The sequence below is a fragment of the Eretmochelys imbricata genome, chromosome 14 (assembly GCF_965152235.1).
Source record: "Eretmochelys imbricata isolate rEreImb1 chromosome 14, rEreImb1.hap1, whole genome shotgun sequence".
In the NCBI taxonomy this organism is placed as follows: Eukaryota; Metazoa; Chordata; order Testudines; family Cheloniidae; genus Eretmochelys; species Eretmochelys imbricata.
This window is the reverse complement of record NC_135585.1, coordinates 19,868,827-19,894,055: the sequence shown is the minus strand read 5'-3', so window position 1 is coordinate 19,894,055 and position 25,229 is coordinate 19,868,827. Positions and strand designations below refer to the sequence as shown.

Genomic DNA, 25,229 nt, shown 5'->3' with positions numbered 1-25,229 from the left:
TAAAGGATGCATCCTCTCTGGAAGCATACATTGTAGAATAGTGTTGTGGAAATATGTGTACAAACACCAAGCTCGAGGCCTTATACAAATGTTGATGCAGGGTATGTTTTTCGGTAGGGCTATAGAAGTGGATTGAGCAACCTAAAACCCATTTTGACAATTTTTGGGTGGAGGAGGCTGGCTGTCCCCCTCATTCTCTTAGTGACAGTAACCAAGAGTCTGGGAGAAACTCTGAAGGGTTTGGTCCTATCTAGGTAGAAGGCAAGAGCATTTATCACATCCAGAGTATGAAGACTGGCTTCCTTTTTCAAAGAGTGAGGATTGGGGTAAATCACTGGTAACTGAATACTTTGATTGATATAGAAACACGAGACTTTAAGTAGGAAACAAGAATGGGGGCATAATGTCACCTTATTGCGGTAGTACACCACCTGTGCTGGATCAGCCATAAGCACTTCTAAGGTCTCCTATCCTCCTGGCCAAGGTGACAGCTATGAGGAATGATGTTTTGAAGGACAGATGAAGAAACAAACAGGTCCCCATGGGCTTATGTGGAGTTTTTCCTAAGACAAGGCATTAAGAATTGAATTAAGGTTCTAACATGGTGGATGTAGGCTCTTTTACAGGAGGAATTAGGTTAGACAGACCATTAAGGAATCTCGCGGTTGTAGGATGTGTGAAAACACAAGAAGCCTTCAACCTGTGAGTGAAAAGCTGTCTTAGTGGCTGGGTGAACCTTAACAGAACTCAGTGACAAACCCAGAGTCCACAGATTCAGCTGGTAATTGAGTATGTTCAGGATAAGACACTCGGAAGGAGATACAGACTATTGGACACACCAGGGTTGGAAACTCTTACACTTCTGTCGGTAAGTATTCCTTGTGGTGGGCTTTCTACTACTTGTCAGTACTCTCTGGATATCAAGAGAACAATCTTGTTTCATACCCAAGAGCCACTGAGACAAATCACACCTGGAAATGCAGTGATGATAGGTTGGGGTGGATTATGGAGCTCAATTCCTCAGTCAGAAGGTCCGCTGTCAGAGGAAGGAAAAGACGTGGACACAGGTAGGCAAATCAGGTCTGGGAACCATACCTACATGTGCCATGACAGCACTATGAAAATGATCACTGCTCTCTCTTGAATCAGCTTGTTCAGAACTTTGAGTAGCGGCGGCGTTTGAGGATAAGGAAACAGCAGAAAGAGAAGCCAGGGGAAAGAAGACATCTCCCAACAAGCTGTGAGTGTTCTCTCCCACTGAGTTGAAGCAATGGCACTTCATGCTGGACAGCATCACAAAGATCTATGGCCAGAGAACACAAGGTGAGTCAAATCTCCTGAAAAACTGAGTCATTCAGCTTTCACTTGTGGTCCTGATGGAATGCCTGCTCAGCGAGTCCAGCAGGTAAACCACTTAGCTGTATATTTGATGGGATATGCAACAATTCCATATGTTTACTGACTCTGAACATAAGGACTGGGATCTTGCTCCTCCTTGGCAATTTATATAATACATGGCTGCTTGGTTTTCCATCATTACTCTGAGTGGACCCTGATATTGGGCAGGAAATGATGGTAAGTGCCATGACTGCCCGGAGTAAGAATGTTAATATAGAGAGAAGCCTCCTGGAAAGTCCATTTGCCTTCATCTGTAGAGTCCTGGAGATGGGCACCCTAACCTAGCAGGGAGGCATCTGTGGTGATGATCTTTGCGGGGAGTAGACGCAAGAATTGAACTTCTACCCAGACCTTTCGGGGGATCCTTCCACCAGTTGACGGATCGAGGACTCTCTATGGTGCAGACACCTACTTGGAAAGTTTGTTTTTGTTGGTGATGCCATACTCTCTCTGGCAGTACTGCGGAGAACCTCCCTTTTGATATACCTGAGCCAGGCTCAAAGACGTCAGGAGTGTAGTCTTGCATGGAATGTTACAAATGTACAGTCCACCAAGTGGCCCAAAAATTGAACTTGCAGTGTTTTGTGGGCTGTGTTGTAGAGTGGAAATGAGGCTGGACATTGTGACAAACCTGTCTGTGGGTAGGTACGTTCTGGCTGTTATGGAGTCTAGAGTGGCTGCATAGGTATCAAAGTAGACTTTTCCATGTTGAGACAAAGGGCCAGAGAGTGCAAGAGGCCCAGGGCCTTTTTGGTAGCTGACAGTACCTTGAGGAGCCAGTCAGCCAGATATGGAAGATTTCCCATCCAACAAAGGTGGGCCACAAAGACTGAGAAGGCATTTGTTGATAAGCCAAATGGTAGAGCACAGTACTGGTAGTTCTTGCAAACAATGAATCTTAGGAACTGCTGATGCAATGGCTGCATGGCTATATGAAAATAGGCATCCTGGAAGTTGAGGATGATGAACCAGTCCCCAGGATGTAAAGATAGAATTCTCACTGCTTGACCATCCAGAATCACTGTTTAAGGATAAAAGTGTTCAGAGTCCTAAGATCCAGGATTTGTCTCCATCTTCCTTTTTTCTTGGGAATTAGGAAATACCTAAAGCAGAAACCCTTCATGATGAAGACTAGAGGAAGGGATTCAATCGCCCCCAAAAGCATGAGAGATGCATCTCTTGCTTTGAGAGACCCTTGTGAGAAGAGTCCCTGAATAGTAATGGGAAGGAGGGATAGAGCTGAACTGGATGGAATAGCCCACTGATACCACCCTTTCACTCCATCTGTCTGAGGTGAAAATGGGAGGTGATCTCCATAGGGTGGATGGAGGATGGGTTGCTGCAGCAGAAGATCCAGTATAAGGAGTGGTTCATGACCCTCGACCAATCAGTAAAAATGGTTATTTGGAAGAGGTCGCCGACTGAGAGGTCATTGTAGACGACTGCCCATTCTTGCGGAACCTGCACCGTATTCTGGGAGTTTAGCTCGTCCTAGGAAGTTTGGGTAGCGGACTAGTCGAGAGTGCTGTACTGTCTGTGCCTTACTGTATGTTCTCCTTTTCGAAGGCATATAGATGCCAAGAAATTGGTCTTTGAGCAAGTGGAGAGATCTATGACATCACTGAACAGCTTAGGCCCATCAAAAGGGAGGATCTCCATAGTACTGTGTACCTTGTTGAGAAGGTCAAAGGATTGCAGCCAGGAGACTTGATGCATGACAACAGCAGTTGTCACAGAACATGTTAAAAAAAGCCTGTAGGGAAGCCTTTGTGATCATCTGTCCTTCCATAATGAGAGCTTGAAGTTGCTCCTTCTTCCCTTGGTGTGAATGATTAATAAAACGTGAAAAGTTGCTGCCATTTGTAGTGTAATATTTTGCCATCAAGGCCTGATAGTTGGCAACCCTGAGGAGCAGCCAAGAAGATTCAGGCACTTAAGTTCTTTATCAGAGCGTGTTGATCTGAATTAATAGTCTATTTCTTTTACTGACAGCAACAACCACCAAAGAGTTAGGGGAAGGATGGGAGAATACATACTCCAAACTCTTGGCCTGCACACAGTACTTATCAACCTTTTTGCATATGGGAGGGATGGTTGCTGGTGTCTGCCATACCATATGGGCTGGTGATAGTAAGGCCTCATTGATATGTAAACCTATCTTACCTTGACAGGAGTTATGCAATATGTCCACCAAAGAATGCCGAGGTTCATGTACTTCCTCCAAAGGGACCTGTAAAGCTTCTGCACTATGTGTTTCATTAGGTTTTGAAAAGCTCCAAAGTCATCCATGTAGGAGGCGGAGGGGCATAAGTGCCTCCTATGGAGAGGAGGAGGAGGAGGTCATCTTTCTATCCTTTACTCTTGTTTCTTCAGAGGGTCTTCCTGGGGAAAAGGATCCCGAGGTGGCAGTTGATTTTGGCAGGTCCTTCTGTGTTAGAGCACCTGTAAAACTGGTCACCATAAGGAGCTCAAGGGTTCCAAAAGGCCAAATGGAGTTGGACATAATGGAAAGGAGTTGGATCTCAGGGATGTTCCTGTCAAGGCTGACAGGTTGTCTGTCAATTGGTTCCTGGGGATCTTGTCTTCAGGAAATATCTGAAGGGAGGGAGAAAGGCTGGAATGGAATGGGAAGGCAGTGGACTCTTGGGATGGAGACTTCTGAGTCACCTCCCACATCCAGTGGATGAGCTATAGGTGCCCGTAGCAGGGCTTGTGTCAGCAGGGGGGGCCAACGCAGACTAGCGACCATGTCAGGACCCACGGCTAAGTATTTGTATGAAGACACACCAGCACCGAAGGGGGCTCTGAAGACTATGTCAATACTGGCTGGAAGTCCCCTTGGTATCCCTCAGCAGAGGGGATTTGGGCTCCTCCATAGTCTGGAGATCCTTATGGGAGAAGAACCTGAACGGTACTGATGAGGCTAGAGCCTGGCATAGTTCCTCAGGGTGAAGCACATCTAGAGGTCCTGGAGATGGCAGAGCTGTGGGCTCTTGTTGGTTGTTGCCTTAGGGAGATGGTACTGGAGAAGGAACTGAAGCAGATTTCTTCGAAAGTCCATGTGTTTGGAGGGCTCCAATCCTGGTACCAACAATGATGCCACGTGTGGGCTGCTTGTCAGAAGACTTAAGTATGCGGCTTACTTTCTAGGTAGTCATAGTATCTCAGTACTGGGAGAGGTAGGAGCCTCAACAGGACCCACACAAGGATGTGAAGTCTCCTGACTCCTTTGTCTTAGGATGACTTTTCCCTCTTGAGCTCTCTCTCGGGGGAGGTGGGTCTTTTCCATTTAGAAGGCTTTGAAGAGCCTGAAGTTGCTCATGGTCTCTGCTTAATGAAGCTGGTGCCAAGGAAATTACTGGAGTGCTCTGAGCTGGTGAGGCATATTTATCAAGAGAGAGGAGGATGTTGGACCCCGCAGATCTCTCAAGGATGCTCCATAAGGAACAGTTTCAGTCTATCTTTCCTCAGTATTGTTGATCTGTCCTTGAAGTTGGAACAGACCTTACACATGGACAGGACATGGGACTCTCCGAGGCAGCAGAGACAGCTAGAATACCCATCACTGAGGGGAAAAAAACGATGACAGGTTCGGCAGGGCTTGAATCCTGTGTTTTTTTGGTATAACCCACTCGGAGAGGCTGCAAGGCTGGAGGACCATGAAATAAAAGGGAAAGGGGTAACCCCCTCTCCCCCTGAAGCCTGTGCTATATAATAAAAAAATAAAGAAATACAAAATAAAATAGATAAAATAAAAGGATAAAAAAATCTGTATCAACTAGCAAGTGGAAACTATTATACTCCATCTTAAACCATAGGTGGTGAAGTAACCGGAGCAGCGGTGGGTCCGCCCTTCCCTATATTCCCTAATACCACAGCACAAGAAGGCATAGGGTGCTGGCGCAGATCAAAAGGCACTGCTAACAAAAATCTCCAATCAAAAGCACAGACACACACACACACACACCCCCTCACACAGAGCATCAGTAGGGCCAGTAACTCAAGGAAGAATTTATTATGGGTGGCACCAAAATGGAGATTAGAGCCTCATTGGGCTGTACAAACAGAATGGCAGCAATTTCTGGATCGTAAATGCTTTGTGGTAAAGACTCAGACAAAGGGGAAAGAATATGGACACAACATACAAGCAAATCAATAAGGTAAAGAATTGGCAGGCACTAAGATTTCAGATGAGTAACATCCAGAGAAAAACCTACCCAAAAATATGTTTTTTTTAAATATCTGTGAAAAAATGTGAACACTGTATGTCAAATGTACTTTCAATCCCTTTTCACCTGAAGTAGTATTTAACAACATTATTTCTTGGTAAAAAAGATTATATTCTTTTCTCCAAAAGCCTTATGGCAACACCTCCAATACTTACCACAGGAAATGGATGGCAAAGAAGAAGAAACAGCTGAAATAAAACTTTCTTTCTCATGTCACCTTGAAACTGAATCATGCCACAAAACCTAGAAAAATAAGAATGTATAGAACTTGAGTGGTTTCCTTTCACTAGTTAGTCACAAAGGTACATTTTATTGTTGAGGTTAATAATTAAGACTTATAAATATGTATAAATAAAATAAAAGTTTTGCTTCCCTCAAAAAGTCTCACTTTATTTTCCAGCCACCGTGGGAAAGCAAACTAAAGGAAAGTATAGTAAAAATCATTAAGGGTTAGTAAACAATGTCTGGGGTGCCACACAGGTATGCCAAACACAAATATGGTTTTAAAACTACTGACAGGCAGCACCAAAGAATGTGTGTGAAAATCACCACAAAGAGAATAAGCTCTCACACAGGGAAACAAAGACACAGTGTAAGCTAATGCATGATTTGATTAGGAGTAAAGGATAGTTCGGATATGTGGCTTATTGCTCATTTTAATCTTTCTAGAATGCTTTCAAATACTGGAGTAGAAAAAGTGAACTAGTGGTAGACTAAGAGCATTGACACATTCAGTCAAGAATATCCTAGCTGTATCCTGTGCTTTCAGCAGAGTTACAGCTGACAGTGTCATACCAGCTTCTGCCAAGGAACATCAATTCAGACTAACATCACTGTTTCCAGGGCCATGATCTCACCCACCCACCTACAACGCTCCTGATGCACCTCAGTCCTGACTTGCAACTTCTCCCTGCTATTCCAGACGTAATTTTCTCTGGAGCAGAAACATCCAAACTGGTTTTGTGTTCTAGCTCACAAATAGGATTCAGGGTGATTTACTTAATTATGTTTGTTATCTAGCCAGCATTTGAATCAAGCTCTCCAGAAGTAAAAAGCTAATAATTTAACACACCCCATAGGGCACCAGCAGTTTAATCATTTTGGTTGGGGACTCCTGGAATCAAATCTTTACTGATTCTTTGTGCGTGTTTTTCTTAAAACACACTTATAAAGATCATGGAAACTTTGAGTTACATTAATTCACATGTGTTTTTTCAGATAAATTTCATGCCAAATAGACAAAGGAGAACAATTCTCCAATCACCCCATCCCACCTCACTGCTCTATGTTCGGAAGTTGAATCTTTCTCCATTCCTTGAGTTAAAAAGGGAAGATTTTTATACCAACTCACACTGCAATGCTGGAGCGAAGTTTTTGAATGTCTTTGGATTTCTTGATCTCTTCTTTGCAAAGAGTAAGTAACTTCAGAGAAAACGGATGGCTGAAATTTTTAAAAGTTCATTTTAGTTATTCATTTTACAAGGCAAACAGAACTCTTTTAGGTTTCTATTTCTAAATGAATATAGTTGTCATGGAGGGTGCCAGATAAATAGTATTATTCGTAGAACAAACAGCAGTATAGGAAGCTTTCCCAACAATGCTCTACCAATCTGATTCACCCCTTTCTTGAAGGACCTCCTTTCTAATGGTGAGGATTTACTTCAGCCTCAATGCTTACTCAGTCACTGACCTCTATATTGACAAGGGAGAAATAAATACTAATTGTTTTGTGCTGCGATTACCTGTACACTGGGGGAGTGAACTATAACCAAATTCATTCCACATATGCCACCAAACAATTAGATGCCATGTCTTGTTATTACTACCAACCTGTGTTGGATCAGAAATGGCAAAGGAAGAGAGAGAAAACATTCTGTATCCACATAAAAATCTATTTATGTTATGCATTGCTATGTTAACTAGCCCTTAATCATTCCCTGCTGTTTTAAAATTCCTCAAACTTTTTTTTGTATCAAGTGAGGATCAATGCACTTTAAACTATTGTACTGCCATGATCTCTTAGTGATTCCTAAGTTCCTAAGTGCCTTAGTTCTCCAAAGCTTTACTGCTAAATGCAATACAGTTTGACACCATCTTGAAATATATTTAGCAAGTGTGTTTTTTCCACACACCATATGGGAAACGTGGTTCTCACAGTTCTTTCCCAGATGCTTACACAAACAGTGTTGTTTAATATTCTGTTTGTTCATATTTCATGGGCTCTTAGAATATATCCTTATAGTTGCAGCATAACTTGTTTAATCTTCTGCTCAATACTCTTAGGCATCCGATAAAAAAACAGCAGAATAATTTGCTGTGTCATAAATGTAGCATGACACCATTTCATATTTGTTTAGTAAAAAACAACACTGGCAAAGAAATACTTTTGTTTTATTCCTAGATTGTGCATTTAGGAAACCTCCACTGTACTATGTATGAAAAGCATAAAGCAAAATCCAGACATTTATCTCGGTTATGTTGAGTTAAACTGTGGATCTAAAAATAAGATTAAAGTGTACAATATAATTTAACGTATCTATTTTGCAACAATACAAAAGTGATAGCAATGATAAGTTATAATTTTCATACAATAGGCTTCAGCGTGCTTTACATTATTTTAAAAGGTAATTTCAGCAAAAGCACTGGTGTAGTTATGTGGAATTGGCGAAGATCTCTAACTCAGGGGCATGCAGTGGTAAGTTCTGTGCTACCACCACAGCCACATTTCGCATCAGCTCTGCTCCAACCCTGCAAAGAGACTGAGATTGGTGAGAAGTGTGCACGTGTGAGACATTTGAGGGGGATGGTGTACATGCATGCATGAATTTGAGAGTTCATGTGTATCCATGTCCAATGGTGTATGTTTAGGTAGGTAGATAGGAAGATAAGTAGGTGTGTGTATTAATCCCCAGCTACATGTGTATGGCAGTATGCATGGGGTGAACTGTGTGTCGTTGAATAATAAAGGCTGGGTATCTTTTCCTGGGCCGGCAAATTACACAAGGCTATTTTCCAGACTGGCTGAAGGTTACAGGAGTTTAACTACAGTATCTGCAGTGTGTGCCTGCCTTTCAGCACAGGATAACAGCAATATGGTGAATTAGGTGAGATTTTAAACTGTTTCAACAATATAGACATTGCTGAAAAGCACAGCAACAAAGAGGCCAGTTGGAACAGAGCATCTGGAAAAAATTTAGTTCATGTAACCTTATGTGCAGCATTTGGTGTTTAAAACAGACCCACTTTCCTTTCTGTCATCTGCCAATTTCACATTTGTAATAACTAAACCTAACCTATGTGTGATCTCAGATGACTCAAATAGCTTGGCCTCTTTAAAGGAAATTGAGAAAATTCCTTCTTCTGTGTGGGCATGGTTCCAGCAGAAACAGAATCAGTATCTGGGGAAAAGAGATCAGTCTGAAGTCTTTACATTATGTAAATTGGGCACACGTGTTCCTGCAAAAAGAATTTTTGTTTTAAGGTGAGCTGCATTTCAATTAGATCAATCATGACATTACTTGGGGTGGTCTTGAAATCAGCGGAGAGCCATGCTGTGCCCCTTTCAGCTTAGGCTCTATTAAGGAATGGAATTACCACTACTTAAAGGAATCGCCAGTAGTATTAAAATCTAAGAGCCACATCAGTAATGACATGCCATCTTATGGCACTTTATAAAACCTTCTGCAAATTGTTATATTGACAGTTTTAGAAATGAGAGCACCTAATAGCTGAACATATACAGACAGTACTTATGTGAAGTTGCCAAGTGCACACTATACCAATAGAATGATAATTTAGAGACTATTCTGTTCAAACTTTGTAGGTACTGTATGCTAGAATATGTCTAGGTATTTTTAGCTCCAGGAATTAGATATTTCTTCAGTGGAACTACTCCTGAGGATAAGAGATTCACAATCTGGGCCTGTTGTATTACAGCCCAGTCCTGCAAGATGCCAAATGCCCCCATCTCCCACTCAAATCAATTACTAAGCATCTTGCAGGATCAGCCTTCAGCAAGCATTCTGGAAACCCTGCCACACAGGGCCTAGACTATAATGGACTTTAAAACCACTGTTCAAATGTGCTAGCCTAGGCCTCTGCCACCATTCCTGACCAACTAACAGTCAGCCAGAATTACATTACTCTTTAAAATGAAGAGGAATGGTGAAGAGGCCATATGAGTGAATATGAATTCCATAAAAATTCACAATTGTATTAGGTTAAAATTCAGAGTTTTATGCAACAGTGTATGTCTGCAGAGAGGAACCATTACACCTCAGTGGAAAAGTACTGCAGCTATTAGTGAGGAAAAAAGGAGACCAGACGGTGAATGAGAAATGGCAAACAGACTTTTCACCTCAATAGCACAGATTCAAACCTGGCCAAGGGCAAGAGCGAACGAAAGTTGTTACTGGCAGCCGTTTGGTCACCTAGGAAAATAGTTGGTTTATGCCATTTCCTATTAAGCAGGTATCCATTCTATAACTGGCCTCCTTGTTGGCAGCCTCAGCAGAGGTGCAAAGGACTGAATGGATTATGAAGATTCAGCTCCGCTCTCAACCTTATAGGTTATCAATCTAGTCAGGGTTGAAGCACACTGACAGGACAGTTCTGGGGAAACTGTCAAGTGATGTATTTGTCCAGTATATACTAAAGAAACCTAGCATTGTCAGCCCAGCACATTTCATGAGCACTAAAAGTCAGTTAGACAGAGCAATGAGAATGCTTTCCGCTATCTTTTCCAAACCCAGCTTTAGGGGGGCATCTTCTGAATAGTCAAGAACATGCACTCCAAGCTGTGTTCCTGTGAAGCAAGAATGACATCCAGTGGCAATTCAGGCTAATGCAAAGTATTTATGTCCCAAGGGGTATCAAACCATTAATCCAATAGCTATAACTTAAATATAGAATTCAGCAACAATTTGGATATTATTTACCTGCTCTGGACAGCTAATATTTTTTGCAACTGCTGTTGGAAAAAAGGAGGTCTGATATAGTATATACAAACCTCCTTTTTACTGTAACAGAATAGACATTTGCATTTGCAAATACTCATTTTTTATAACGAAATTTAACGATAGTCAGCTGAAGGCTAAGCAGTCATTGGCATCATAATCATAGGTGTTGGAGCATCTAAATCCAAGACAAACTTGCCAAGACGTAGTTGCCCAGATTAAGAAAAAACCCCAACAAATAATTTTGTTCCATGTTCCAGGCTTTTGAGCAAGAGTTGCATACTCTATAGATCAAATGTAATGTACTGTATAACAGGACATTTTTCATGTTAAAAAAAAAAAAAAATCAACCAGCACTATAATTCTTAGCTGATGTTTTCTGGCATACACATATTGACATTAAAAATGAGAGAAAGCATTCACCTCCTAACCCCCAGCACTTTTTAAATACATTCTAGCTCTAAAATTGTATGCTGTATGTTATAGGGCAGTGTGTCTGCAATTCAGTCCGACTCATTCTGCATTGTATTTTTGCATCCTTTTTGGCACATTTCTTTGGCTGAGGGGGCATACAAGTGGTTCTGCTCGAGGAATCCGCTCCAGCAGTCACACACTCCCATATTCTTTCACACAAAAAGCAGTGACTTCTGGGGAAGCGCACGGAGGGGCAGAGGATGCTGAATGCTCCAAGGTCAGACCCAGGAAGGTGGAAGCTGTGTGAGCTGTGTCCCCTGAAGACAGGCTGCTCACAGAAAGGCGACTGCCCCAGAGTCCTGACTGGCTTCATGGGGAGCAGTTCCAGAGCATCGCCCAGGGACTCCGTGACAACTGGTGGCAATTTAACTATCTTTTAACCATCCCAGAAAGATTTTCCCAGATCAAACTATAATTACTGCAAACATAGGGCAGCACTCTGGAACTCTTTCCAGTTAGCTTAGAGTTTTCTACAGCACCGTCTAAGCTCTTCCCAGATAAATTAGATCTGTATTGCAAGATTGCTAAGTGAACTTCTTGGAGTCTTTATCCTCTAAATAAGGAAGGGAGAGAAATTCATCAGATTAATTTATGGTTTTATTTTGCCTGAGGGTGGTGATGGTTTATTAATTCTTAATATTCCAATTTCTACCATTTAGAAATATGTTACTAGTTTAAGAAATATACCCTATACATATAATTGGAAATATTCGTATAATTAGTTAAAACTTTCAGACCAGTAGAAACTTTCAAAGTGCATCCACTGTGAGTGATTTTAACATTAAAATAAAGAGAAACTTTTTAAAATAGATGCCAAATCCAGTATAAAATTGCATATAACGCTTTGAGTGCTGTACAGCTCTGCCAGGTATCTGCAGATGTGCAGACATACTACTTGTCAGACTTCAAACTGGAATGCTTATTCACATTTATTCAGTCCCAAGATATTACCTTCCAGAATATTTAACTTGACTGGAAACTTTGGGCCTTGCACCCTGCAACTCACAGAACAATGAATTTTTAAAAATGTTGGCCAGCAGAGGCATTTTGCCTCAGCATGTCACACTGGGAAATACTGCCAGTGAAATGGACATGGCATGGTGAACAATATATTTATTCCCAATAATATGTACAGCTAATTATGGCTGTACAGCAATTCTCAGCAATTGTATGAATCTGTCACTGCCACACCTTCTCCAGATGAAAATATGCAGATTGAATCTCGTTCATTTGCTGGTCATAAAACAGTGATAAAAAGAGAGCTAAAATGGGTTAAAGGGATATTGCCAAGGCTCTTAGCCCCAGTATTTGACCTTTGGATTTGACCTTTCTTGATAGTCGCTCAATGGATTATTGCAGCTTCAGGGAAATTTAAACAAAATGATTAAGTTGCCTAATATACAGCGTAGCAGGCACCTCAGTGTAAGGCAGCTGTTCTTTGGCACTACCACTATACGTACATGAGTTTGTTGCAAGATTTAAAAAAGCACATAGCACACTGTGAAACCAAAAGTACCCCCGCAATTGTAATTATCAGGGTTTTTGATGCATTTTTCAACAGAAGAAAAGATCTTCTGAGAAAGGACCACTGTCAAGGTACAGATGATCAGATTTTGGTTTTAAGAACATTGACATTCAACTGGTAACAACATTCTCACTAGTAACACAACACAAACATGTAAATTAGCCACAGCAGCAGCTATCCCCTTCAGTGTCCTCCGATATAAAACAGCAATTTCAAAGCAGAATAATTAGCACTTACTTCTCTTCAGTGGTGAAGATATCAAAGCAACCATTGGCCAGCATTTGATCTAGCATCTTTAGCAAGGGTACAGACACCCTAATGTAAAAAAAAAAAGTACACACTGTAAAGACATTTCTTGGCACAGATTTCATTTATACTCTTCCCCCCCCCCCCCCACTCTTGCTTCCTATAAAAATACCTCTCATCTACATACATCTATTTAAATTAGAATTCCACTCCACCCTAGAGGAAGGTTGCTAGGTAACTTCTGTGAGTTGGCTAAATCATTCTAGTTGGCTGAGATGGCTGCATTCTGTTGCAGCCAAAGGGAAGAGGCAGGTCAACAGCTAGTGTGGGTGTAAGTCTGTAGGGGTCTGGAAACCCAACTCAAACCTGTACAATAATTTTTATGAATCTGAACAATGTACTTCACTGAGTTTATTAAAAGTTGCAAAAACTTTTCATTTAGCCTAGTTATTGAATGGATTAGAGCACGTGTCATGGCAGCCAAAACAGCTACACGTGTATTCCCAGCTACCACTGCTGAGTGAACTCTAAAATGGAGACTGAAAATTCTGCAAAATTTCATGAACAGAAAAAATTCCCCAGGAAAATAAACTAGCTCACAAACATGTCTGGTAGTGGGGTTTAGGTGAATAAATCTTGCTATGTAAAAAATCTGGTCTTTCAACTGGCCTGTTTTATGTTACAGTTACAATCTGCGTATTCCTAAAGAAACCCTTCCTAAATAAATACATGGTGGATTGCACTACAAATTGCACATATATTTTATCACATCAATATCCGCTCCATCGGGCATGGTGGCACGCGCCTATAATCCCAGCTACTTGGGAGGCTGAGGCTGGTGGATCACTCAGGGGTTCTGGGCTGCGGTGCACTATGCTGATCAGATGTCCGGTGACACTGACAGCCTGGCCAGCAGGTGGCTGAAGGACGGGCTAAAACAACATGACTGATGTGTTGTGATCAGCGCTCTCTCTGTGGGCTGATAGACCAATCGATCAAGGTGAATATCAGCTCCCCCAAATACTGCATTACATTAAAATATTACAGCTTATCACAATATGTTCAGCATTGCAATAAGGTAAATGTTTCCTTCTTTATATACTGCACCATACCATAACTCTGTCTTTTCTGGGGGTTTTGTTGAAGGTATTTTCTTTCTTCCCCAATATCTTAAAACATTTACATGGTACAACTTTAGACAACTGTTCATACTTCGAAAGATCTGCTCAGTGCACATTGTTTCAACTAACTCTTTTATGAGAGAAAGATTACCTGTCATTCAGCAGGTTATCCTCAAAGACCTGTAGCAATGTCTCACAAAAGTTATTCATGGCGCCTAGATCATTTTGGATTTTCTTCATATAGTCAAACAAGCTCTGTGCAGAGTACCTGACCTATAAAAGAGAAATATTTCAAGTGAAGCAGTGTGCAAAACACACCTGGCTGTGGTTGAAATAAATTAAAAAGATTTAAACATCCATGAACTGGACATGAATATGTTCATCCCTGATCATGTGAGCCTCACATGTTTACCATGATTAGATACTTCTTTACATCATATCCAAGAGTGACTGAGTGTACAAATTCACTGCCAGGATTTGACAGGAAGACAGCTATTTCACTTTCCATTTAAACAATATTGTTTTTTCAAGTTAAAGTTTTGCCACTGTAGGAGCTTGAACTAAAAGGGGGAAAAAAAGATTCAGTAAAGGGTTCACATGTAGACCAAAATAACCTAGAAAACCCATTGTGCTTCTATACTTCAAACTTGTGCACAGCTAACCTGCACAGAAATCAATGGCAGATATGCATGTGCATTGGAGCATCAGGACTATAGCGTTTTAAACATTTAACGGACGGAATTAGTTTTCAAATACTTCAACCAATATGTAAATAACACTTTTCTATAATGTATTTTAATAAGTTTTAACAGTAGTATACAACACACTATATAAATAGCATACCACAGTTCCCCCAAACTAGCAGTAGTTGGACTACCTACATATAGATGTCATTCAAATAAGTACATCATTACTGAGGTATGCTGAATTTCAAAACCCATAATCAAGCTTTGATGGCACCTAGGAGTAGATGTTTGTAAAAGCCAATTGTCCTCAAAGAAAATTTGAACTAAATTGAGTAAATATTGTACTTTCATACATCAAAAGTAATTTAAAGGAGTTTCTTCACATGCTGAAATTATGCTGCATATTTATGTTTATGGTCTTCAGAGTATATAAAAAGATTTAAGGTACAAGACATTTACTGAAAAATTCAATACCTAATGAATTATTTTATACTACATTATAAAAAAATATTTCCACTGACTTTTTGCAAAGGAAAGAAATGATACACAATTGCAAACAGTTCTCCTTTCTTTGAGTAAAATAAAATTTTAATAAATCAAGCACTTTCCCTATCCAAATATTGCAGAGGGTTGACATGAAGAAATCTGTAAAGTCTCATGGAAATATTTCAGAAAGCATGTGTCTAACCATACATTTTTTTGCCACATTCCTAATTTATATTTCATACTGACTAATTTCCAGCTGTCTCAGATTACCACCATAATTTTGAAGAGAGCCAAGTCCCCAGATGTTTTTCCCTGAAAGTCTCAAAAAATTAACAATGCAGTTCCACAGAAATGTCATTAAAAGACAACAGTGAGCAGAGTCAATATAAGCATGTAGAATAAGCTAACAAAACAGAGAAATGCATGGAATAGGACTCCATAGAAATGGGGGAGAGCAGATTATGAAATGCACATGAACACATCTCAAAGATTTACAGTTTTTATAGGACAGGGGTTCTCAAACTGGCGGTCGGGACCCCTCAGGGGGTCACAAGATTACTACATGGGAGGGTGAGGGCGTCGCAAGCTGTCAACCTCCACCCCAAACTCCACTTTGCCTTCAGCATTTATAATGGTGTTAACTATATTAAAAAGTGTTTTTAATTTATAAGGGGGGGGTCGCACTCAGAGGCTTGCTACGTGAAAGGGGTCACCAATACAGAAGTTTGAGAACCACTGCTATAGGATAAGTACCATTCATTCTTCTCTGACAGGTTTCAGAGTAGCAGCTGTGTTAGTCTGTATCCGCAAAAAGAACAGGAGTACTTGTGGCACCTTAGAGACTAACAAATTTATTTGAGCATAAGCTTTCGTGGGCTACAGCCCACCTCATCGGATGCATAGAATGGAACATATAGTAAGAAGATATATATATATATATACACACACACACACAAATACAGAGAACTTCCACAACTTCCACCTTCTCTGTATGTAAATATATATCTTCTTACAATATGTTTAATTCTGTGTATCAGATGAAGTGGGCTGTAGCCCACAAAAGCTTATGCGCTAATAAATTTGTTAGTCTCTAAGGTGCCACAAGTCCTCCTGTTCTTTCTTCTTTGAATAATTGTCCTCATAGATTCCATTCTTGGTAACTAACAAACAGTAAAGTGTTTGTTTGGAGGTGGGTAGGAGGAGTCCCCTTTAAACAATGAAAAGAAAACTGGGAAGTGATGGTTCACATGGAACTCAGACCAGAGACAACGCTGGGCAGAAATTTGGGATAAGGCCTGATAGTGACTGTCCCTTATGAAACTGCGTAAGAGGGACTCACCACGAGAGTCTGAGTCTCCCCTATCGTTCGAGCTGATGTAATGGCTACTAAAAAAGACTGTCTTCATCAGAAGTGGTAAAAGTGGTAAAGGTACACATACATACCAAAAGAATCTAAAAATAAATGAGCATTTTACAGTTTTATCAGAGTTGCTCCAATTTACAATTTTCATATCACTGATATATATACATTTCATTGCACAGATAAAGATCTATTCACAGAATCAGAACGTTCCTGCACATGTGCAGGAAGGAGATGAAATGTACATTACGGTATGTTATGCTCAATAAATAGCACTGTTCCTGGCTCATTTCAAATCCTGACATATTTACTATACTTAAGTGGCAGCAGGGTGTTTTCCTTAGAACTAAAAAATAATAAAGTCTAGTAGTTAGCACAAGTGAGCCCATGTCTGCATGGTCCTGCTCACAATACTTCTTTTAATACTCCCAATCTTCAAAGGCAAATAACCCTTCTGAAGTTCTATGTCAGTGACATTTAATGTAAACTAATAAACAATTCACAATACTTTCTTTTAAAAGGTGTCTGAAATCAGTCTCAAATGTATTCTGCTTGATAACAAACTTGCAAATTCAGAATATAGACCCATGGACCCACTCCTGCAAACTTTTCTAAACCAGTGGACTACTTGCCAGTGTAAAGGATTCTCTTCTGATTATGGGTTGCAGTGTAAGGCAGCATAATTGGATAATGTAGAACCACACTTATTTTCTCAAATTTCAAACCATCTAAATATGTCCTTGCATTTTAATTTAGTAAGGCAACTAAGACAAAACTGTTCAAAGAAGCAGCAGTTTTTCCAAAGCAGCACAAGAAGTCACTACAGTGTTTGGCAAGCTCTGAGTCTATTTCAGAACTTTACTTTTGAGAAAGATTAATGCTCTTACACACGATAGATTTTGTGCATACAGAACACTTACATAAATCTGGTGTGCTTACAATTTTTATGTTTTGTCATTTGACTCATTAACTCACTTAATAGCTAGACAGATCCAGCAATGGCTGGTATAAATCTTATTGCTGTACTTCAGCACAGCTCTCTAGAATTGTTTCATATTTGTGGCCAGGCAAAAACCTGCAGTCCTCCAATGAGACTGTCTTACAAAATAGTATCTTCTTGAAGATATCATGTCCTTACTTATTAAACATCTATAACATTTCACACTGTATTTTTTTATTTGTACTGAACAAATCCCAGGAGGACATTCTGTGATTTAGTGTAGACTGATATAATACAATATAATAATCATGTAACATCATCATGCAATATGTCTCAGAAGCACTGATCATGCAACATGCTTGAAATTACAGTTTGAATCTTCTAATAGTATAACTGGCTTATGATAATGCATAGTTCTTATGGTTACGTAACAGAAAACTTCCTGATGTATGGGGTCTTGAGAACATCAGGAAGTTTTCTGTTATGTAGCCATAAGAAATATGCATTATCATAAGCCAGTTATACTATTAGAAGATTCTTTTCTAAAAAATATCCTTTGAAACAAAAGAATGCTGCAGAATGCCAAAACTCAAACCCCAAATGACAACTACTTTTTCAGATTACTTGAAATACTTGGACTAAAATTATTTCAAAAGAAAACATCTGCTATCAAAATGCTTCTGAGTGAGACATATTCCACACAGTTCCTCTAAGCCGACTTCTTTATTTTTCAAAAAATGAAACTGTACCCTGTCTGCTCTATATGACGAATGTTACATGCTAATGCCATATTTTGTTGTGCTCATTTCTGCTACTGACAGAGAGAGAACAAACTTTTTTCAGTCTTAGAGAAACTCCCTTTTGGAAATCAAGCAAAAATATCAAAAGTCTCAAAACATCCCCATCTTCACTCTCTATAAAGCTATTACACATAAGAAATAGTCCCGATTTCCTTTCCCATCAAGAGTCTCCTCAACTTGTGCTCACAAATAATTGATGGAAGTTAAAGTGAAGTTTTGCTACCCCTACCTACATATGAACACAGCACGCACACGTGCACACACTCTGTCTGTGTGTGTGTCTCTGTGTCTTGGGAGGAGCCATTTGAGTTAGTGGGAGAAATTCGTTGTCTACCTGTTTACTCTTGAGAACAGAGAAGCACCAGTCCAGGTGAATGGCTGCTTCAGAAGCACCCCTGCCAATGACTTTGGTGTACTGAAATACAAAAGCACCAAGAAGAGCCAAACAGGTGGCTTCTAAAGAGCTGCCACCTTCTTTCCTAACTAGGGCAGAAGCTAAAAAGTAGCACACTCCCATAGTTACCAACCACGCTTTTACTAAGAAGACAGGATTACAGTAGTTTCCTCAACTTCACCCTACCACTCTTCTCATCTCCCTGCTGCTTTGCTCATTGCCCCATCTCCTCCACATCACAGAGAGGTTATTTAGACACAGGAGGTAGGAGCTTCTTGGAACTCTCCTTTGCTTAGTTTTTTCATCTCTGGAGCTACAGGCAGAGTAGCATAAGTAGTTACATGGAACTAATATGCCCTCCTCGAGTGGTCTCACCCCAGAGACCTACCCCACAGGTTGGAAATCACTACCTTAATAAGAAATCTTAAAAGCTTTGTGTAAAGAACTCATGGATGAGCTGATATTTTTCATTGTCAAATATACCTTACTGATAAATTAAGCATGTTCTTACCCTTTCAAATATGGCATTCTGAAGCCAGAACCCCCTCATTAGAAATGTGACTTTCATTCACAGCATACTGAAGTTATTACACTTGGACCCTTGAAACACAGGGAAAAGTGGAACATGCAACATTACACCGGCTGAATATTTAATAGCTCTGATGATGAGCTGTGCACTTGTTTGAACGTTTTACAGCGGGAGTTTCCAGGTGTTTCATGATTCTACCAGGAAACTGTATTTATAGCAACAATTTCTGGGAAGACAGAAGTCTCCTCTTTACAGTGTATACGCTGAATTAAATTTTCACTGACTGATCTCTCATCTCAAAAAATCTCATGGACTAAAACTTCAAGCTCATAAAAGTTATTTAGGCACAACTTGCAGTCACAAAGCAGTTTGAGAACCACACATAACTGCAAAAGAAACATACCAAGACTGAACACACAGTTATTCATTCTACACATAGAAAAAAGTAGCCCCATAATTGCAATGAAGGATTCCTGAAATTGAAAAATATTTAAAACTGTTTCACATAACTGGAATAATAAGGTATTGACCCTATATAATCTTAGACTGGGTCAAGGATAATAATCTTATGCAGGATCCAAAGCTAAATATTGACCTTCTTTTGCATTTAAAAGAAACACTATGACACAGTGGAGAAGATTAATTCAGTAATAGGAGGGAAGGGGAAAGCCTTCCGAGTCCATTCCCTAGAGTTTTTTATCATTTCCATAAAGCATACATGAAGGCTAAACAGATTATTTTTGCCTGTTTTTAAACATTGACTGGACCTTTAAGTATTCAAGATGCAAAGTGTTTTGAACTACGTTTATAGCATCTTTGTACCTACAAACAAGACCATGCCTGTATCTTATTCTTTGAAATACATCCTGAATTGAAAAAAACTGTTCCATTTCAATCCTGGATAGTGACCTGATAAGTAGGACAAATTAAAGCATTTGCTGCTGCTGCAATTGCTGCTGTTCAACTGCAATGAAAGTAAACATTACACTGTGTTAACACATGCACGGCATCATTCTGCTTTAAACCAGGCTGATTATTTTGACGTTCTTAGAATCATTTAAGGCAAATTACATATGGTTGTAAATCATGTTTTTTTTCTGAAGTTTGACAGATTGACAGAGCCAGAAGAGTACCCAGAAGTTACCTACTACAGGACAGACCCAACAAAGAAAATAACAGAACGCCACTAGCCATCACCTTCAGCCTCCAACTAAAACCTCTCCAACGCATCATCAAGGATCTACAACCTATCCTGAAGGACGACCCAGCACTCTCACAGATCTTGGGAGACAGGCCAGTCCTTGCTTACAGACAGCCCCCCAACCTGAAGCAAATACTCACCAGCAACCACACACCACACAACAGAACCACTAACCCAGGAACCTATCCTTGCAACAAAGCCCGTTGCCAACTGTGTCCACATATCTATTCAGGGGACACCACCATAGGGCCTAATCACATCAGCCACACTATCAGAGGCTCGTTCACCTGCACATCTACCAATGTGATATATGCCATTATGTGCCAGCAATGCCCCTCTGCCATGTACATTGGCCAAACCGGACAGTCTCTACGTAAAAGAATAAATGGACACAAATCAGACGTCAGGAATTATAACATTCAAAAACCAGTCGGAGAACACTTCAGTCTCTTTGGTCACTCGATTACAGACCTAAAAGTGGCAATTCTTCAACAAAAAACTTCAAAAACAGACTCCAACGAGAGACTGCTGAATTGGAATTAATTTACAAACTGGATACATTTAACTTAGGCTTGAATAAAGACTGGGAGTGGATGGGTCATTACACAAAGTAAAACTATTTCCTCATGTTTATTCCCCCCGCTGTTCCTCAGACGTTCTTGTCAACTGCTGGAAATGGCCCACCTGGATTATCACTACAAAAGGCTCTCCCCCCGCCCCGCTCTCTCCTGCTGGTAATAGCTCACCTTAAGTGATCACCCTCATTACAGTGTGTATGGTAACACCCATTGTTTCATGTTCCCTATGTATATAAATCTCCCCACTGTATTTTACACTGAATGCATCCGATGAAGTGAGCTGTAGCTCACGAAAGCTTATGCTCAAATAAATTGGTTAGTCTCTAAGGTGCCACAAGTCCTCCTCTTCTTTTTGCGGATACAGACTAACACGGCTGCTACTCTGAAACCTGTTTTTCTGAAGTGTTACCTTCCCTAAGCATTTTCATCTGACTAACCAAAAGGCCCGTGGATACCATATTACACCAGGGTTCAATTTTTTAAAAAAAACTTCCCACAGGATCAAAATTTGCTATCAAGGTCCTCCAGCCTGACAAACTTTCTTCTACCTCTCAGTTTTCCCTAGTTTGCCTTACACCCAAACTCAAGAAGAAACCCAAGTTATTTCTTTTCCTCTTCCCCTTGTCATCCCAGAACTTCAGCCTTCTTGGTAATATGTCATTCTACCTAGAAAGCCCTCTCTGTCTTATTATCTGCTCCCTTTCAAACCTATCCACTGCTGAGCAACATCTCTTAATGTGGCTGCCTGGTCTTTATAACAACAGTGCTAGGGAGACTCAGGCTCAGCTCCTCTCCCCTCAATCTCTAAAGCTAATGCAAGCACATGTACTTGCCACTACATTTAAAGATGGAGTGAACACACACAAAAACTACATAAAACAGCGTTGTCCACCTTCACAAGTATGGAAGCCACCCAGAAAGGTATACTAAGCATTGAGATAACTGGCTCACTCATATAAAGTAGCTGCTGGTTGTCTGAAACCTTGTACATACTTCATTGAACATCCAATCATCCTTATGAAAAGCATAGATTTGGGTTATAGTCAGTTACCTTACTGCAGCGGCTTCATTCATGTAACCAATCACCTATTCCCAATATTTTCTAGCAATCATTCATGAACTCATTATTTGCTCAGTTATGTTACTATTACACTCATCATCTCTGTCTCCACTTGGTAGGCATTCCTCCTTTAGTACAGCCTAGGGAAGTTGTGGAAGCGCCTTCACCCAAGGTTTTCAAAAGAGGCTGGATAGCCATCTGTCTTGGATGGTTTAGACACAAAAACTCTAGTTAGACCAGATGACCCTTGCAGTCCCTTCTAACCCTATGGTTCTATGATCCTCCTTTACCGTACTACCAGAAACCTATACAGATGAAAGAAAGATTACCTACTTTGTACAGTAACTGGAGTTTTTCTAGATGTTGTGTCCGTGTCGGTGCTCCACATCCAATGTGTGTGCCCATGCCCTCTTGAGTCAGGACTTTGTCAGCAGTGTCCATGAGTCTGCACCTGCACACCCAGCACTCTGTGATCCAGTATGAGAGTACATAGGGAGGGACAGACCCACCACTGCCTCAGTTCCTTCTTAGTCACCAAGTCCAGAGAGAATGATGGCAGATATTGCAGCACCCATAGGGACAAAACATCTTACTCCAGTTATTGTACAGGTAAATAACCTCTCCTCCTCCTCCAAGTTATTGTCCCTGTGACTGTTCCATGTCAGGAGATTCCTGAGCAGTACATCAATATGGAGGAGGATGCTGAGGAGGCAGATTCAGAATCGATCATAGAACAGTCTCACCAAAGGCCATGTCTGTTCGACAAGCACACACAACAACACAGTCTTGGGAAAACGTGCACCTAAGACCAGGTGGCAGCCTTACAAATGTCTGAGATGAATAACGTTCCTCAGTAAGGCAAAGAGGTAGATTGAGACCTGGTGGAATAGGCAATCACCCTAGGTGGAGGATGCATATCCCAAGACATCATATCAGGTTAAGATGCATCCTGAAACCTATTTTGACAGTCTTTTGGTGGAAACGAGTTGACCTTTCATTCTTTCCACAATGAATATAAAGATTCTGGGAGAAGCTCTGCCAGACTCAGTCATATCAAAGTAAAAGGCAAGATCTCGTCTTACATTCAGTATGGAGATTAGCTGCCTTTCTCAAGGAGTGAGGCGTGGAGTAAAACACCAGTAGGTGAACGTCTTGATTAATATGAAATGTTGATAAAACTTCAGGTAGAAAGCAAGGATGGGGACACAATGTCATCTTATTGCAACAGAACACCATATACCGTGGGTCAACCATAAGAGCTCCTAGTTCTACTACTCTTTTGGCTAAAGTGATGACTATGAGCAACAAGGTCTTAAAGGACAAATGAAGAAGGAACAATTTCCCATTGTTCAAATGAGGTGTTTTCAAGGGCATCGAGGACTAAGTGGAGGTCCCATTGTGGAATAGTTCTTTGATGGGAGGAAAAAGATTAAACATATCCTTAATTAATCTCTCAGTGGTGGAGTGAGTGAAGACTGAAAACCTTTGAAAGGTTGTAATGGCAGCCAGGTGAACCTTAACTGAGTTCAGAGATAAACCCATGTTTTTTAAATGTAGCAGGTAATCGAGAAAGTGCATGAGGAGACTCAAGAGAAGATATGAATTGTTAGGAACACTATGATTTGAAACACTTCCACTTCTGCAGGTAAATTGTCCTTGTGATTCAACAGAATTTTAAAGTACCTCTGCAGAGCAATCCCATTCTATGCCAGCATGCCATCGAGGAGCCTGGCCTTGAGGTGTTGCGACAAGAGGTTCAGGTGGATCTTGGAGCAGATGGTCTATTGTTAGAGGGAGCTGAAGAGACGATCATAAAGAGAGGCAGACCACATCTGGGAACTGTACTTATCTTGGCCAAGATGGAGCCATGAGGATGGCCACCAATCTCACCTGTTTCAATTTGTCCATGATCTTGAGAAGCAGCAGCATTGAGAGGTAAGCATACAGTAGGGCATGAGGCCAAGTGGTAAGAAGGGTGTCTCCCAATGAGTTGTGATCATGACATCCCTTTGAACGGAACACTGACATAGCCGTAGAGGATGAAGCTATGTCAGTCACATCGAGTGAGGCCTTATGGGAAGCCTTGGCAATCGTCTGGCGTTTTCCAATGAGAACCTGAAACTGTTCCCTCTGATCTTGTGGCACATGTTCAATAAAATGAGAAAACCTGCATAATTTGTTTAGTCATATTTTGCCATCAATACCTGATACTTGGCCATTCAGAATTGTAAAGTGACTAACTAGGGAGTAGCTTTTGTGGCCGAGAAGGACCAGGTGTTTAAGCTCCTCATCAGAAGGTGTTGATCTAGACCAATACTGTCTATTTCTTTCACTGACAGTATGAATGACCAAGTTAGGAGTAGGATGGGAGAAAAGAAAGTCCAAAGCCCTGGCCAGGATATAGTTGTTTTTAATCATCCCACTTACAGGTGGTGTTTGCCACACCATATGGCCTGGCAACAACAAAGCATCATTGATAGGCAAAACAATTTTGCCCTTTGGAAAGTATGTAGAATGTCCAGCAAAGAATGTTGAGATTCCTGTAACTCCTCCATCGGGGACCTGTAAGGCCTCTCTGATCCTTTTCATGAGGTCTTGAAAGGCCTTGAAATCATTCATGTAGGGCTGGGGCGGCATAAGAGCCTCATCTGGAGAGAAGGCAGTTTTGTGAGGTGGTGTATCCTCTTCTGCAACTTGCTCCTACTCTTTGGGGATTCTTCTGCAGAAAGGGAGCCAGTGCTGGTGTTCTTGGTGGGACCTCTTATGTGAGGACACCCTGTAGAACTGTTCACCATAAGGGACCCAAAGGTTCCAAAACACCCACTGTGGTGAGACATAAGAAAGGGGGCAAGACCCCAAGGCTGCTCTTGCCAGGCTGACAGGCCAGTCATCTGTTGGGGGGGATTTTCTTTGGGATGCACCTCAAGAGAGAGAAGCTGGAAGGGAAAGGTGGTGGAATCCTGTACCAACACATCTGAGTCAGAAGAAGCGTCTTCACCTACATCCAGAGGAGCAGCAAGAAGTGTCAATACCCAGAGGTTAGTGAGGTATCAGTAACTGGTGGTCAAGCATTTGTGCAAGAATGTAGAAGAACCAGAGGGTAAGCTTGCTCTGAAGTTAAGTCAGTACCAGTGGGAAACTTCTCTCGGTACCACTTAGTGAAGGGGATTCGGGCTCTTTCAGGATTTGGAGATCCCTGAGAGAGGAACCTGGACAGTACTGGGGAATCTGGATAGTGTTCCTCAGG

The 25,229-nt window shown here is 40.9% G+C and overlaps 1 protein-coding gene across 1 annotated transcript in view; it reads right to left on the bottom strand.

Annotated features, from left to right (window-relative positions):
* Positions 1-25,229, bottom strand: part of TBCD (tubulin folding cofactor D) — a 252,362-nt gene that overhangs the window by 15,785 nt on the left and 211,348 nt on the right. Inside the window, exons 34-37 of the mRNA XM_077833123.1 lie at positions 14,100-14,221; positions 12,819-12,896; positions 6,979-7,068; positions 5,783-5,870 (exon numbers count right to left, since the gene is read on the bottom strand). Of these exons, the coding sequence (XP_077689249.1) occupies positions 5,783-5,870; positions 6,979-7,068; positions 12,819-12,896; positions 14,100-14,221 (378 nt within the window). The remainder of the gene's footprint in view (positions 1-5,782; positions 5,871-6,978; positions 7,069-12,818; positions 12,897-14,099; positions 14,222-25,229) is intronic.